We start from the raw sequence: 13739 nt of genomic DNA, 5'->3' as shown, positions 1-13739 counted from the left end.
TCCCAAAACCCGGTAGAAATAAGTCACAAGCTTCTAAGAGAAATATTAAGTGTCTCTATACATTAGAGTCTAAAGAGAATCAGGAAAACACTATAATAAGGATAGAGGGGGACTCCGAGGTCAGCGGACGCTGGCAGATATACCTTGAAGTCTCCACATACAGTCCAACTCACTGGTATCTAGTCTGGTAGGAAGAACCTGGATCTGCACCAAAAGATGTACAGAAGTGTAGTATGAGTACACCACAACGGTACCCAGTAAATGTCAAGCATAACCTCAGTAGAGTAGTGACGAGGTCAGGTCAGGGCTATACTGGAATAAAAGGAAACGAGGCAGAAAATATAATAATACAATGAAGTGACTGAGAAATGAACAACGAGAAAGTACAGAAAAGTAACAACACAACAAATAGAGAAAAACAACAGGGGCACTCCCGAGGAATCGCCTCGTAACTCCAAGTGTAAATGCACAACAGGGGGATCTCCCGAGGTACCGCCTCGTAATCTCAAGAGTAAATATGTAACAAGGGGATCTCCCAAGGTACCACCTCGTAGTCCCAAAAGTAAATATGCACGATAGGGGGATCTCCCGAGGTACCGCCTCGTAGTCCCAAAAGTAAATATGCACGACAGAGGGATCTCCCGAGGTACTGCCCCATAGTCCCAAAAGTAAATATGCAACTCATAAATTATGGAGCAACGAATTTAAAGTAAGGAATCCTATAGTTAAAGACCGAATTTAATAATCAAGGAAATAGAAAATTCAACTAAGCATGTTGCACGAATTTTGAGTAAAGGTTAAGACACGTAGACATGCGATACTAGGCTAACATGACAGTTACACATGCTAAGGCAACTTAGTTAAGAAATTTAAAAGAAATCTACTCAGCGAGAACCAGAATTTCCACAATTAGCCCGTGTACGCACTCGTCACCTCGCATACATGATACTCACATATCACAAATTGTTACAACAGTACCAAATCCTAAGGGCATTTTTCCCACACAAGGTTAGACAAGTCACTTACCTCAAATCTCGCTCAATCAATCGATAAGAATGCCTTTCCCTCGACTTTCCGACTCCGATCAGCTGGAATCTAGCTAAAATAATTACATACTATAAATATAACGACAAGAAAGTAGTTTAAATAATGAAACTACAACTTTAGCAAAGAATTGAAAACTCGGCCCAAAAAGTCAACCCGGGCCCACGTCTCAGAATCGGGTAAAAGTCACAAAATACGAACACCCATTCAATCACGAGTCCAACCATATCAATTTTATCAAAATCCAACACCAAGTCGCCACTCAAATCCCAAATTAAACTCCCCAAATCTCTAGCCTCAAACTCCCAAATTCCCCCTTAAACACACACAAACTATGTAGAAAAATTAATGGGTAAACAAGATTATTGATAAAAATGAGAACAAGAGACTTACCCCAGGAAATTCCTCGAAAATGCTCTCAAAAAGTTTCAAGACCCGAGCTCAAAATGTTTAAAATGAAGAAAAATTGCGAACCCTTGCATTTAAGCGTTCTTCCAGCACTTCCGCTCCTGCGGAAACTTAGCCACATCTGCAGCATCGCAGAAGCGACAACATACCCGCTTCTGCGGTTTCCCTCGCTCCTAACGTCTATTTATCCGCTCCTACGGACTCGCTTCTGCGGGCCTCCCAGCCACTTCTGCGGCCCTAGCTTCCTTGCCAAATTTCGCTTCTACAGTTCAAAGCCCGCTTCTGCGGGTGCGCATCTGGGCAAACTCGTCTACTTCTGTGGACATACCTCCCAAGCACCCGTCCACTTCTACGATCACTCTTTCGCAGAAGCGATTCTGCTTCCGCGGCCTTCACACCGCACCTGTGCCAATTCCTTCAGCCCCGCATCTGCGCCCAAATGCTCGTTTCTGCGAGCTCGCACCTGCGATCAATCTTGCGCAGGTGCGATTACACCATAACTGGTGCACTTGAGCCATTCTCACAAGTCCAAATTAATCTGTTAACCATCCGAAAACTACCCGAGGCCCCCGGGACGTCGACCAAATATACCAACCAGTCCTAAAATATCATACGAACTTAGTCGAACCTTTAAATCATATCAAACAATGCCAAAAACACGAATTGCACATCGATTTAAGCCTAATGAACTTTAAAACTTTAACTTCTACATCTGATGCCGAAACCTATCAAATCAAGTCCGATTGACCTCAAATTTTGCACACCAGTCATAAATGGCATTAAGGACCTACTCCAACTTCCGGATTCGAAATCCAATCCCGATATCAAAAAGTCTACTCCCGGTCAAACTTCACAAAAATCATCCAATTTTCTAGCTTTCGCCAGTAGACGTTAAAATGACCTACGGATCTCCAATTCAACATCCGAACATGCTCCTCAGACCAAAATCACTCTACGAAGCTATTGGAACCATCAAAACTCCATTCCAGAGTTGTCTTCACACAATTCAACCTACAGTCAATTCCTACGACTTAAACTTCCATTTTAGGGACTGTGTGTCCCATAACACTCCAAAACCAAAAATAAATCCTTCCGGCAAATCACAAAACCCAAAAACGAAATAGAGGGAATAATAAAGAGGGGTTTGGGGCTAATACTCTCAAAATAACCGGTCGGGTCATTACAAATCTCGCCGGATGTTCGCCTAACTATATTGTTAAAGCATGTTAGTGTGATGCAGCGTGGCACTATCTTGTCCTTGAGTTTTATTTGTGCGAGTACTCGAGGATGGATAATACACGAGCCGCTTCCATCGCCTACCATAATCTATCTTACGTTAGTATCTAAAATTCATAAAGTGATAACGAGAGCATCATGGTGAGGGAAAGCCAAACCGTCGGTATCTGACTTATCGAATATGATACTTTCTTCGAGTTTATCATACCGTTCGTGGGTGATCAACCGTTTGAGCTTGTGGGTTGTGGTGAACTTCACACAGTTGATGGAAGCGTCGTCCCCGCTGCCGATGATCATATGTATGGGAGATGTCATTCCTGATTTGGTCGTGAGGCCACAAGGTCTCTTCTGATATCATTTCTTCGATCTTTTTTGGATTCTGCTTACACCGAGATCAGCCGATGGGTCGGCCCATTGAGGTCGTCTTCATCTGCTTGGACTTCGGCATAATATGCGTTATGTATTTCGTCCCAAGTTGTTGGAGGATATTTCATAAGTCGACTTAATAATTTTCTTGTCGCCCTTGAACCATTTCTGCTTAGCCCGTTTTGAAAAGCTGCTACCGCCATTCCTTCCGATACATTGGGCAAGGTCATTTTTACTCGGTTAAAACGGGCGAGGAAGTCCCTCAGCCCCTCTCCCGGAGACTGTTTGATAGCAAAGATGTCATTTACTCTTGCCTCAGTTTTCTTGGCCCTGACATGGGCCATTACGAACTTATCGTCTATTTCCTCAAAGGATTCGATGGAACGTGTAGTCAGTTGCGAATACCAGGTTAATGCGCCTTCCATGAGGGTTTCGCCAAAATTCTTTAGCCGAATGGAGGATACTTGTTCCTTGGCGAGGTCATTGCCTTTCACGGCGGTGACGTAGTGGGTCACATGATCCTCGGGGTCGGTTGTGCCATCGTATATTTTTAGATAAGGCGACATTTTAAAGGTCTTCGGTATAGCATGTGGGGCAGCACTATCATTGTACGACTGCTCGACGAACCGACCGACATCTCTCTTCAGCAAGGAGCGCCCGGTATTTTATCGACCCTTTCTTGGTGTTCTCTCATTTGGTCCCGAAGTATGTTGTTCTCATTTTCCATTTCCTCCATCCTTTTCAGAATGGCCGTGAGAGAGTCGTCACCTACATTGTTAATATCATCGTGAGTATTACCTGTCGTTGTGGGAGGAGGAGATTGATCATGTTGCTCGTCCACTGGTGGCGTAACACAGGTTCTCGTATTTTCTATGGCCGCGTATCGAATAGGCCTATGGAGGACGCTGGTCAGTGTATCAGTTAGCCATGCCTCAAGGAGCTTCTTTATCGCTGATGGTTCCTCCTCTTCCACGGATGTGAAGGCTATCTTACCAAGAGATTTTGTGATGCTGCAGTGGGGAAGGGGTGATCCACCTCGCCTAGGAGAGGTATTGGGCGTCGTGTCCTCGTCCACTGTTTCAGAGCTTTAGTGGATGATGTTCATGAGGTTGGTTGGGATATCACTCATTATTCTTGTTCTTTCTTCTCTGTTACCTGCCATATTAGACCTATGCATGCAGAGAGAAAATCCTCACGGGTGGCGCCAAATTATTTGACCAAAAAGTATAATTTTTGGCTAAACTATTAAATTTAAGTAATAATGGGTTAAATCCAATTAAAGATAATAACTCTAGATGCAAATCTTGAAAACGTGTGGGAGAAGGGGACAGATCCTGTAAAGAGTTTGTAACAATAAGTACAAAATATTCTTAAAGTATGAGCAATACCGGAGATGTAACTAGCAACAACAACAACAACAAAAAATCCAGTTTGATCTATCTGTCATTCATCATTGTTAGGAGAAACATTCATCCAACCCATTCATTATTGGGTGAATCATTCCTCCTATTTACTTAAATACCATTTATTGTTATTTATTGCGAGGTGTAACTAGCAATAAATGATATTTAAATAAATAAGAGGAATGATTCACCCAATAATGGATGGATTGAACGAATGTTTCTCCTAACAATGATGAATGGCAGAAAAATCCAAGATTTTCTTGATCAATCCTCGGATCTGGTGAAAATGTGTGGAATAATATGAGCAAGAATCTTGGTAAAAAGGTAATCTTTATATTTTTACAAGAGAGATAGAATCTTCTTCTGAAAAATATTCTTAACAATTGAATATTACATCCCCCTCTTCCTTTTCTTTTTTCCTTATATATTTGATACATATCCCTAAAAAAACCTAAGAGTACAAGTGCAGTCTCTCTAATATTCTATTTTGAAAACTAGCTGTTACTGTTCTTTACACAATGCTCGACCTCGGTCATGGTTGACATCTCGACCATGAATCTTGCTGCTTCCTAGTCGACCTCGATCGACTCTTTCCTTAATGTCGTATTACGCTAAATATCCTTAGGGCAGATTTTGACCTATACATAACTAACAAAAGAAGTTTTCGAACAATTTTTGCCAAAGGAATTTGTCCTTAAGGCCTAAACTATGCAAAATGATCTAAATTTGCCCTTAAACATTGAATAACATTGTCCCTCTTCTAGCCGCGATCTCACCAGCTGCTTTAGAACTAAGATCCTCTGACAATTAAGTCTCTATCCCACAAGCTTAGCCAACGTTTGGACATAAATTTAGTTGCAACTTAAAAAGTGAGTAAATAATATTTATAAATTGAAGTTGTGTTTGGACATACATTTTATTTGGAAAAAAAAAGTTAAAATTTTGTGAGTGGAAGAAAAAATTAAACATATTTTTTGGAACTTAAAATTTTCAAAACTCTTTTCAAAAACTATACATATTCTATGAACAAACATTGTTTTGATTTTCGTATTTTCAAAATAAGCCACCAAAATCTATGGCGAAACGGGTCCTTAAATTCATGACCCTGAAGCCTCAAATTCATGCAAATACAACTCAAACAATAGTTAATATTGCGCCACCCTTAAGCCTCAAATTAGCCCAAGTAAAACTCAAACAATAATCAATTGCATCACGCTCAAATCTCAAATCAACCTAAATGTAAGTTGAAGAATTTATTATTATTATTCTTCAACTATTAACTAACGGAAAATAAATTTGGACTATTTCACAAAGTTCATGAACAAATTTGAATCTATTTCTAAACAAATATATTTCTTTGAACTTATAATAAAAACATTTAAAAAGGTTGAAGAAGAACAATAATAAGCATCAACATAGCATAAAGCTCGACATCACTAGGCCAGTGGGCAAGAATTGTTGTGCATGAGGGAGAGGGACGGCCAGTTCTTTTAGGACTAATTCACCATTAGACCCATTCTTGAATAGATGCAGCTTATACCATTGAGTTTGCGCTAAGTTGCTAAATTATTGATCTGTCAATAGTCAATGGTCAAATAAACTCGGACGGTTTATTACCAAAGAAGCAGCTTTAGTTTACTTCTAATTCAACTCCGATTCGCAGAATCTACGTAATAACTTGTTTGACGGTACTTCTTTTTGGCAAAAGTGCTTCTTTTTTTTCCCACAATAGTTTTTTAAAAAAAGTTAAGATATTGACTTACCTTTTAGAAGAAAAAAAGTTACTTTGTGTAGAAACAAAAGTATTTTTTGAGAAATAGAAAAAAAGTAATTTTCTAAAAAGAATTTTTGAGAAAAATATTCTTATAAAAATTTAGTCAAACATTAATGGCTAGTCAATTGATAAGTTAAATAAAAAAGGCTTCTCAACAAAAAAAAAACTTTTGAGAAAAGTATTGTTTTTAAAATAAACTACCCATAACTTTGTTATTTCTCCTTTGAGAGATGTCTACATTTGCAATGCACTGGTCATTAAACTAAGTAGAAAACGGTGAAAGCCACGAGCCGAGTTGGCCAGTTGCCAATCCACTGTATCCAGCTCACACCTTCATTCCTTGCTTTCAACTCTTACGTTCCCTCCAATGTATCCAACATTCCAACTCTGAACTCTATTTTATTCTAGCTTTAAATAATCGAAAACTGTTTTTTATTTTTATGTATAGTTAAACCGTTCAACCTTTTATTTTACATTGGGAATATAATTTTGATAGGAAGACGTGGAAGTCGAGTAGTAGAGTTGTAGGTTAGGAGGTAGTTGAATCTTGCCTTATTTCGCACCTCTATGAGACTAGTCTGGTAGAGTTTTTGTCTAAGATAACTAGTGACAATGTTGTGTTTTACTATTTCGATTTTCAGTGAAAGACCTATTTACTAGCTATCGCTTTTGCTGCTTTGCATCTTTCTTCTGGATTTCATGGTGTTCTTATTTTTCATAAGATTGTTGTAGTGATACTAATATTGTCTCGTTTTGTCCTTTTGTCCTTTTGTTTTTTTGAGCCGAGAGTCTTTCGAAAATAGCATCTCTACTCCTTCGGGTTAGGGGTAAGGTCTGCGTACACATTACCTTCTCCAAACCCCATTAGTAGAATTTTACTGAGTTGTTGTTGTTGGGAATATAATTTTGTGTTTGTTAAGTTGAGTAACTGTTAAAGTAGTATTGTCCGGTACTTTTCCTTTTCTTTATTTTTTTTCCCCGTTAAATTTTTTCCTGGTAGTTGAGGAGCTCTTTATTTTATGTTTGTTTTCCTTTTGAACAATGATAAATGGGATATTTCTTTTGATTAACCTTATTGACAAGTACAAGATCTATCCTTTCAGGCTGCAATTATTATAATGACTTAATGTAAAATTCAACTTTATATTATCATACAAGTATTGTTCGTTGTGGAGCGAATTCGACATAAGTATTTCCCTAATTTAGAACTTACCAATTACTATATTCTCCTTATTCCTTAGATATATGCCGTTCTAAGAATATTATATTTCGGTAAATGAACTTATTAACACTGAAAAGTTCACTCACTCACGTCTGAATAATAGGACTCAACGTCACAAATATATAATTACACTATGTAAGGACGTCATTAGTACACAAGGAAAGAAGTAGATATAATTCAATAAGCAACAAGAAATATGATTAGACTTTTTTTATCTTTTAATTTGAGATTTATAAGTTCAAATCATGAAAATGAAGAATTTATAGTGACTAATTTATTATGAACTTAAATTATCATACATGAATTAATGTGCATGAAACCTCCAATTGATGTCGCACAAAGGTTTTGAGTCAATAATTCAGTGGGAATGATTATCAGAATTCATTTAATAAATTAATAAACAATGATGGGTCGGCGGAAAATGGAAATCTTTAAAATATATAAATAAATGCGGGGCCTATATAAATGATCCTTTTTCCTGATGGAATCTGCATTTTTATCTTCTCTTCTTCCGTCGTTTGCTTTATTACTGTTTATTCACAGGAGGATCCTAATCTCTTTCAGGTCTCATTTTTTCCTCAATTTCATCAATTCTTTGCTGTTGTTTTTTTTCTAAGCAAAATTACATCAATATATGTTTTTATATGGATGTTATATATTGAGATGGATCTTATTAGGAGAATCTGTGGTTGAATTTGCAGGAGACGCTATGGCTTCAAAGCGGATCTTGAAGGAGCTCAAAGATCTTCAAAAGGATCCTCCTACTTCTTGTAGTGCTGGTAAATATCCCATTTCTCTTGCTATGGTTTTTGTGCATTTTATACATACGTGCGTTTCCATTTGCTTTTGTTTGAGTTCTGTTTGCTAAATGAAATCTGTCATTTGAATTATTCGACATATGGTTGGATCATTGGAGAAATCATTGCGGGGATTTTACAGTAGGACCTTTTAGTTTCGTTGCCAAATCATTAGCCATTGGTCTACAATGTAAGAAATTTCACACTAACCTAACATAGCTATCACGTTCGCTTTCCCTTTGCTTGTACCTTAATCAAGATTATGTCATGTGATGTCAGTGTGATTTGGCTGCCACGAAGTTCTTATCTTTTTTTTTTTTTTTTTTGCATCTGAGATTTGTTTTTGGCTTTATGCCAGTTTAATAGCTTGCGTTATGGACCCTAAACACGTGATGGCTGCATTTCTGTCACTCGAATGGAAGATATTACTTTTGTGTTCTGGTTTTTGTGCGTCATATGTATGACTGCAAGTGCTTAATAGTGGCTTGGCAGTGACATAATTGAATAGGATAGCGAGGAAATAGGTAAGTTTTACAGAAAAGAGATATGGTGTAAGAATGCGCTCTCTGCTGGCAAAATTTTGAAAATGAAATCTTGTTTTTTTTCTTCTACTGATGTCCGATCTTGTGCAGTAGTTTATTCAGCATGTATTTCTACTTCTGCGTGCACTGATGCATCAAATGTGCATTGTGGATTAGGACTGGAGTATTTGTTTGGCACTGATAGTGCAGGGACTTTGATTTGTGTTGCTGCTCTTATGTTATGTAGATGGTTTATGGTTGCCTTTGGATGTGCTAGTCTATAAAAGAGCCTTGCATTCTTCACCTGCCGGTTCATTTAGCGGTTTCTTATTCTCTTGAATAATTCCTATGAAATAAGTATTCAAATTTGATTGGGCTAGTACTAAGAAGAAATTTTGCCCTTTGGCATAAACTCTTTATGCTTAACATCAGATCCTTTTTTTTAATAAAGTTGCTGTAACAATTGTTTTGTTCTCGACATCAAAATATGCTTATTTCTTCTACTTTCTTCAAAAAGCAAAAACCAGAAGTCCAATTCTTTCCTTCTTTTGTCAATGATTGGATTCTATATAATATCAAAGCCATAATCTGATCCTGCATCCATACCAGGCCCCACCCCGTTGACCAATAACTTTAACACCTCTCTAGGGGATATTTTTGTTGGGTTTGTTGTTTGTATGTTTTTCTGATAACACCGGATTTCTCAGGACCTGTTGCTGAGGACATGTTTCATTGGCAAGCAACGATCATGGGTCCTCCAGACAGTCCTTTTTCTGGTGGTGTTTTTCTGGTGACGATTCATTTTCCTCCAGATTATCCATTCAAGCCACCTAAGGTGCATTTTGAGCTCTTGCTGTTCCTTAAATAACAGATTGGTAATAACTGTTGATACGCACGACTTCATCGATAAATTATGCTCCTTAACAACCTAGAAATTTTGGTTCAAAGAGATTCTGTCCATCAAATAAGTTTATCCGTAATTGATATGATTGGCTTACCTCCTAACTTATGTTGAGCTATTTTGCTTGATCCCGAAACTTGTATTTGTGTAGGTGATTGTTAGGCCCAATTTTCATTTAATTCAATGAAGTTTCAAAATTGGCCATAAAGTAGTTGCAAGAGTGGGTTTGACATTGAGTTGCGGGGACCATTTAGCAACTAAGTGAATCTGGTTTGATATTGTTATCAATGCTAGGATACATTGTTTCATTTTAGTAGATCTGTAACTTTAACCTGATCGATTAAGCTTGCTCCTTTATGTCAAATTGCGGGAATGATAGGCACAGTTCCTTAATCTTAAATACATGAGTTAGTTGAAGAGAGGACCAAGTTCAGCTCATATTTCTTTTGGAGCTAGCATGCTTATGTTGTTTTTGCGGTATATATCTTCTGAAGTTTCCAACAGTTCTTGCTTGATGGGTTGGTACTTCACATGAAAGAGTTTTTTATTTGTATCTTTTATTTTCTTTATACAGTGATCTCTTGTTTGGAAACTAGTGTTTGGTTTTATAGATGAAATAAACTTCTTCCTCCTTGTGCATTTTGATCATTTTATTTTACTTTCTTTTTTAGTGTATTCCGATGCTTAGAGTAATCTTAGCGGCCTGAAGGAGATAAAAAGCATGTGATGCTAGAGAATATTATAGAAAGGGAGTGCTTCATTAAGAATCGTTTAGCAAGTGAAAGATATACCAAATTTACTAGCACAAAAACGTTGCAAGTCTACCAAGTGAGAAAAGCCAATTTTAGTTGCGTTCTGCAATTCGTATTAAGTGAATAAATAATGGCCACCACGTATAAAACATTGATTTTTGGTGATCATCTAAGTCTTTGAGTTAAACAGACGTCAATATATATTAAATCCGGTTTTAAAAAACCTGACAGAACAGGTCAAATGTGTCTTCATATCATAAAACATGTCAAATAGAATAACTAAGGCAGAAAAATCAAGGACTCCCCATTAAATCAAGTTGTAGTCATAAATATCATCTTCCCCCTAGCTGTTGTGCTTGATTTGGTGACATTCCGTATTCCTTTCTTTCTAATACTTTGGTCATTGGCGATGAACATGGTTGAAATACACTCACCATTGATGAATCTGGCAGGTGGCTTTCAGGACAAAAGTTTTCCACCCAAACATAAATAGCAACGGGAGCATATGCCTTGACATTTTAAAGGAGCAGTGGAGCCCTGCCCTAACAATTTCCAAGGTTCATTTCTTATTACATCTAAGTTGTTTATATCTGAAGTACTACTTATAAAAAAAATTATCAGTGTTTTGGTGCTTTTGTTTCCACACGCTCATATTACCCTTGTACTTCAATAGATTGTTCTGAACTTCTATGGGGCAATCTTGTATCTTTATTTTCCTTTTATTTTGAAAGAAATATAAAGATTGAGGTAGTAATATGTTTGTTGAAGAAAAACAGATTTTTGCCATAAAGTAACTTTTTTTTGCAGCCTTGTGTAATGCCACTAGAAAGGATTCCTTTGAATAAACAAACACTTGATTATTGTTAGTAGCCAAACCCATGAGATGGCTATATTTTTCAAATCTCAACATTACAGTAGTTAAAAGTTATTTTACAGTTCCATTTAATGCCATGGGAAATGCATACTGCTGCAACTAATTTATGGGAAAGTTTCTCGATACCAATCTATGGCATTTCTTTTCAAGGTCCACATTGGAATTGGAGTCATATAATCGACTAGAGATCTTTAGGTTCTTGGAATCATTGGCCTGGCTTTGCCCTTTAAACTTGCTATTTGAATACCAATTCAAACATCTTACTCATATGCTCAACTTAATTCCTTTGCCTTCTATCTTTAGATAAAAAGGCTTTTCATTGATTCAACACAACAAAGTTGTGTCAACTGTTGAGAATCCTCCTCCTAGTTCTGCCTTTCCCACTATTGGTGCATCTACAAAAAGGGAAGAGGACCTTCAAAACATATTGAATGTTTATCAGATACCTTAAAAATTTCTTTTAGGAAGATCAGCCGATACATTTGCTTCACCAGGATGTCTTGCACTACTGAAGCTTTAAATATCTCAAGGGCAATATAAAAAAGAGTATTCGATCATGAATTATGTCTGTTATGTGCCTCACCACTTATTTACTGTTTGTTTCAAATTTTAGGTGTTGCTTTCAATATGTTCTCTTTTGACGGACGCTAATCCTGATGATCCTTTGGTCCCGGAGATTGCACACATGTACAAGACAGACAGGAATAAGTATGAGACTACTGCAAGGAGCTGGACTCAGAAGTATGCCATGGGCTAAACGTACCTTTGTATCATGGGGTCAAGGGCATTTTACTTTCAGGTGCTTTACTATTTACATTGAATGTACTAATCAGTTAATCTGTTCTTTGAGTTGTAACATGGGTAGATGGAGTCCATGTCTTAAGAGGAAAGGAAAATCATGGACAGTGCTCTTAAATGTTTGTATGTGCAAATTGATCTTTGAAAGAAACCAATTAATTAGCCTTTTCTTCCAGGTGTTTCTGCTAGTTGTATTTCTGGTCATATTTGGTGGCTGTTTGTTTTGACATGCTCTTATATTGGAGCAATATAGATGATAGATTAGTTTGATTTAAGAAAAAACGACCATCTAGAACAGGAACAATACAAAAGCAATAACAAACAAATGAAGTTAAGGTCCACAAAAACCAATTAAAGAGATGCGCTGCTTTTCAGTTGTAATGGCATATCTGAATTGATATGAAAACTTACTCGCACCCGGTGTTTACACCAACTAAGATTGTGTGGTTAAACTTTTAAAGTTTTGAACCAGGAAAAGCCTGCTGGAGCACAACGTCAAAATCTAAGAATATACTTTTGACGACCAGATGTATGCTTTCATCTACCATTTGGTTCATAATTTGCATTTCTGCAGGGCATATTGATGATCAAACATTTGGCGTAAAAGAGCTTAATTGTACTATTAAAGTGTATATTTCTTAACCCTTTTCCAAATAACTTCCAATTTCATGATTCTCTTTTACGTTTTCAGTAGAAACGACCAAAATGGCATAAGTTGGTACTCTTTTTGCTATTGTCTAATATAGTTTCTTGGCAAAAGAATGGGTATATCCACCATATACTCGAATTACAGAAGTTCTAGTGACATTCCAAAATTAAGGAGGTCTAAATGATAATTACCCCATTTTAAAATGTATGGGCCAACAGCTCATGTTTTCATGGACTGGGCTTCTTCCATGGAAGTTCTTTAGTTTGGACTTTGGTGTTCAACCAATAGTCTAGATAGGATTATTTGCAAGAATGACCCTGATAAAGGGTGATGAATTTTTACTCCGCTCAAGTGGTCTGTAACTTCTTGAAATGTCCCGGTATCCTGCCTCAAAGGCAAAACTAACTTCTACACACTATAACTACAATCAAATATCTCTATAACGGCCTCGTTTGTTTTAGAATTTTTTGGGTTGCTAGGCAAAGTGCTGTTATAAAGAATATATCTTTGACATAATATGAGAAATTGGTTCCAAAGAAAACTTGATCATTATAGCGAAGTGTTGTTATAGACGATGGCTGTTATAGAAAAGTTTGACCGTAGAACTTATGCCCTATTGGTAACAAAGATTAACTTTTGAAGGTTTTGTTTAGTTGGGCCAAAAGTTTAAGACCACCCTTTATGTTGTCCTATTTTTGCAATGTCGGCCAAGAATAGAATCAGAAACAGAAATGGCGGGGAAGAATGTTTGTACAATAAGATAGCTTAGTGGTTAAAACTCACACATTTCGAATTGTCTCTCAAGATCAATTCCAATAACTATGTGAAAAAAAAGTAGGGAAAAAATAGAGGGAAATGGCTCATGAAAGAAAATAGAAAAGTAAAGTGAATTGTAGGTTGTCAGCAGATTCAGACTTTCAGTAACATTAATGATACGAATCTACTAAAACTAGTTATAGCCATTCAACACCTCAGGGTGACCGTTGATTTATGC

The 13739-nt window shown here is 37.1% G+C and overlaps 1 protein-coding gene across 1 annotated transcript; it reads left to right on the top strand.

Annotated features, from left to right (window-relative positions):
• Positions 1-7910: 7910 nt before the first annotated feature.
• LOC107804942 (SUMO-conjugating enzyme UBC9) lies at positions 7911-12271 on the top strand. The gene is made up of 5 exons (XM_016628897.2): positions 7911-8017; positions 8155-8232; positions 9479-9606; positions 10877-10981; positions 11912-12271. Exons 2-5 carry the CDS (start codon positions 8163-8165, stop codon positions 12053-12055), a joined length of 447 nt encoding a protein of 148 aa, XP_016484383.1. The 5' UTR covers positions 7911-8017; positions 8155-8162; the 3' UTR covers positions 12056-12271.
• Positions 12272-13739: the final 1468 nt, after the last annotated feature.

This window comes from Nicotiana tabacum, chromosome 4, assembly GCF_000715075.1.
Source record: "Nicotiana tabacum cultivar K326 chromosome 4, ASM71507v2, whole genome shotgun sequence".
Lineage (NCBI taxonomy): Eukaryota > Viridiplantae > Streptophyta > Magnoliopsida > Solanales > Solanaceae > Nicotiana > Nicotiana tabacum.
Note: the sequence above shows the minus strand (reverse complement) of the source record. Positions and strands in the feature narration are given on the sequence as shown.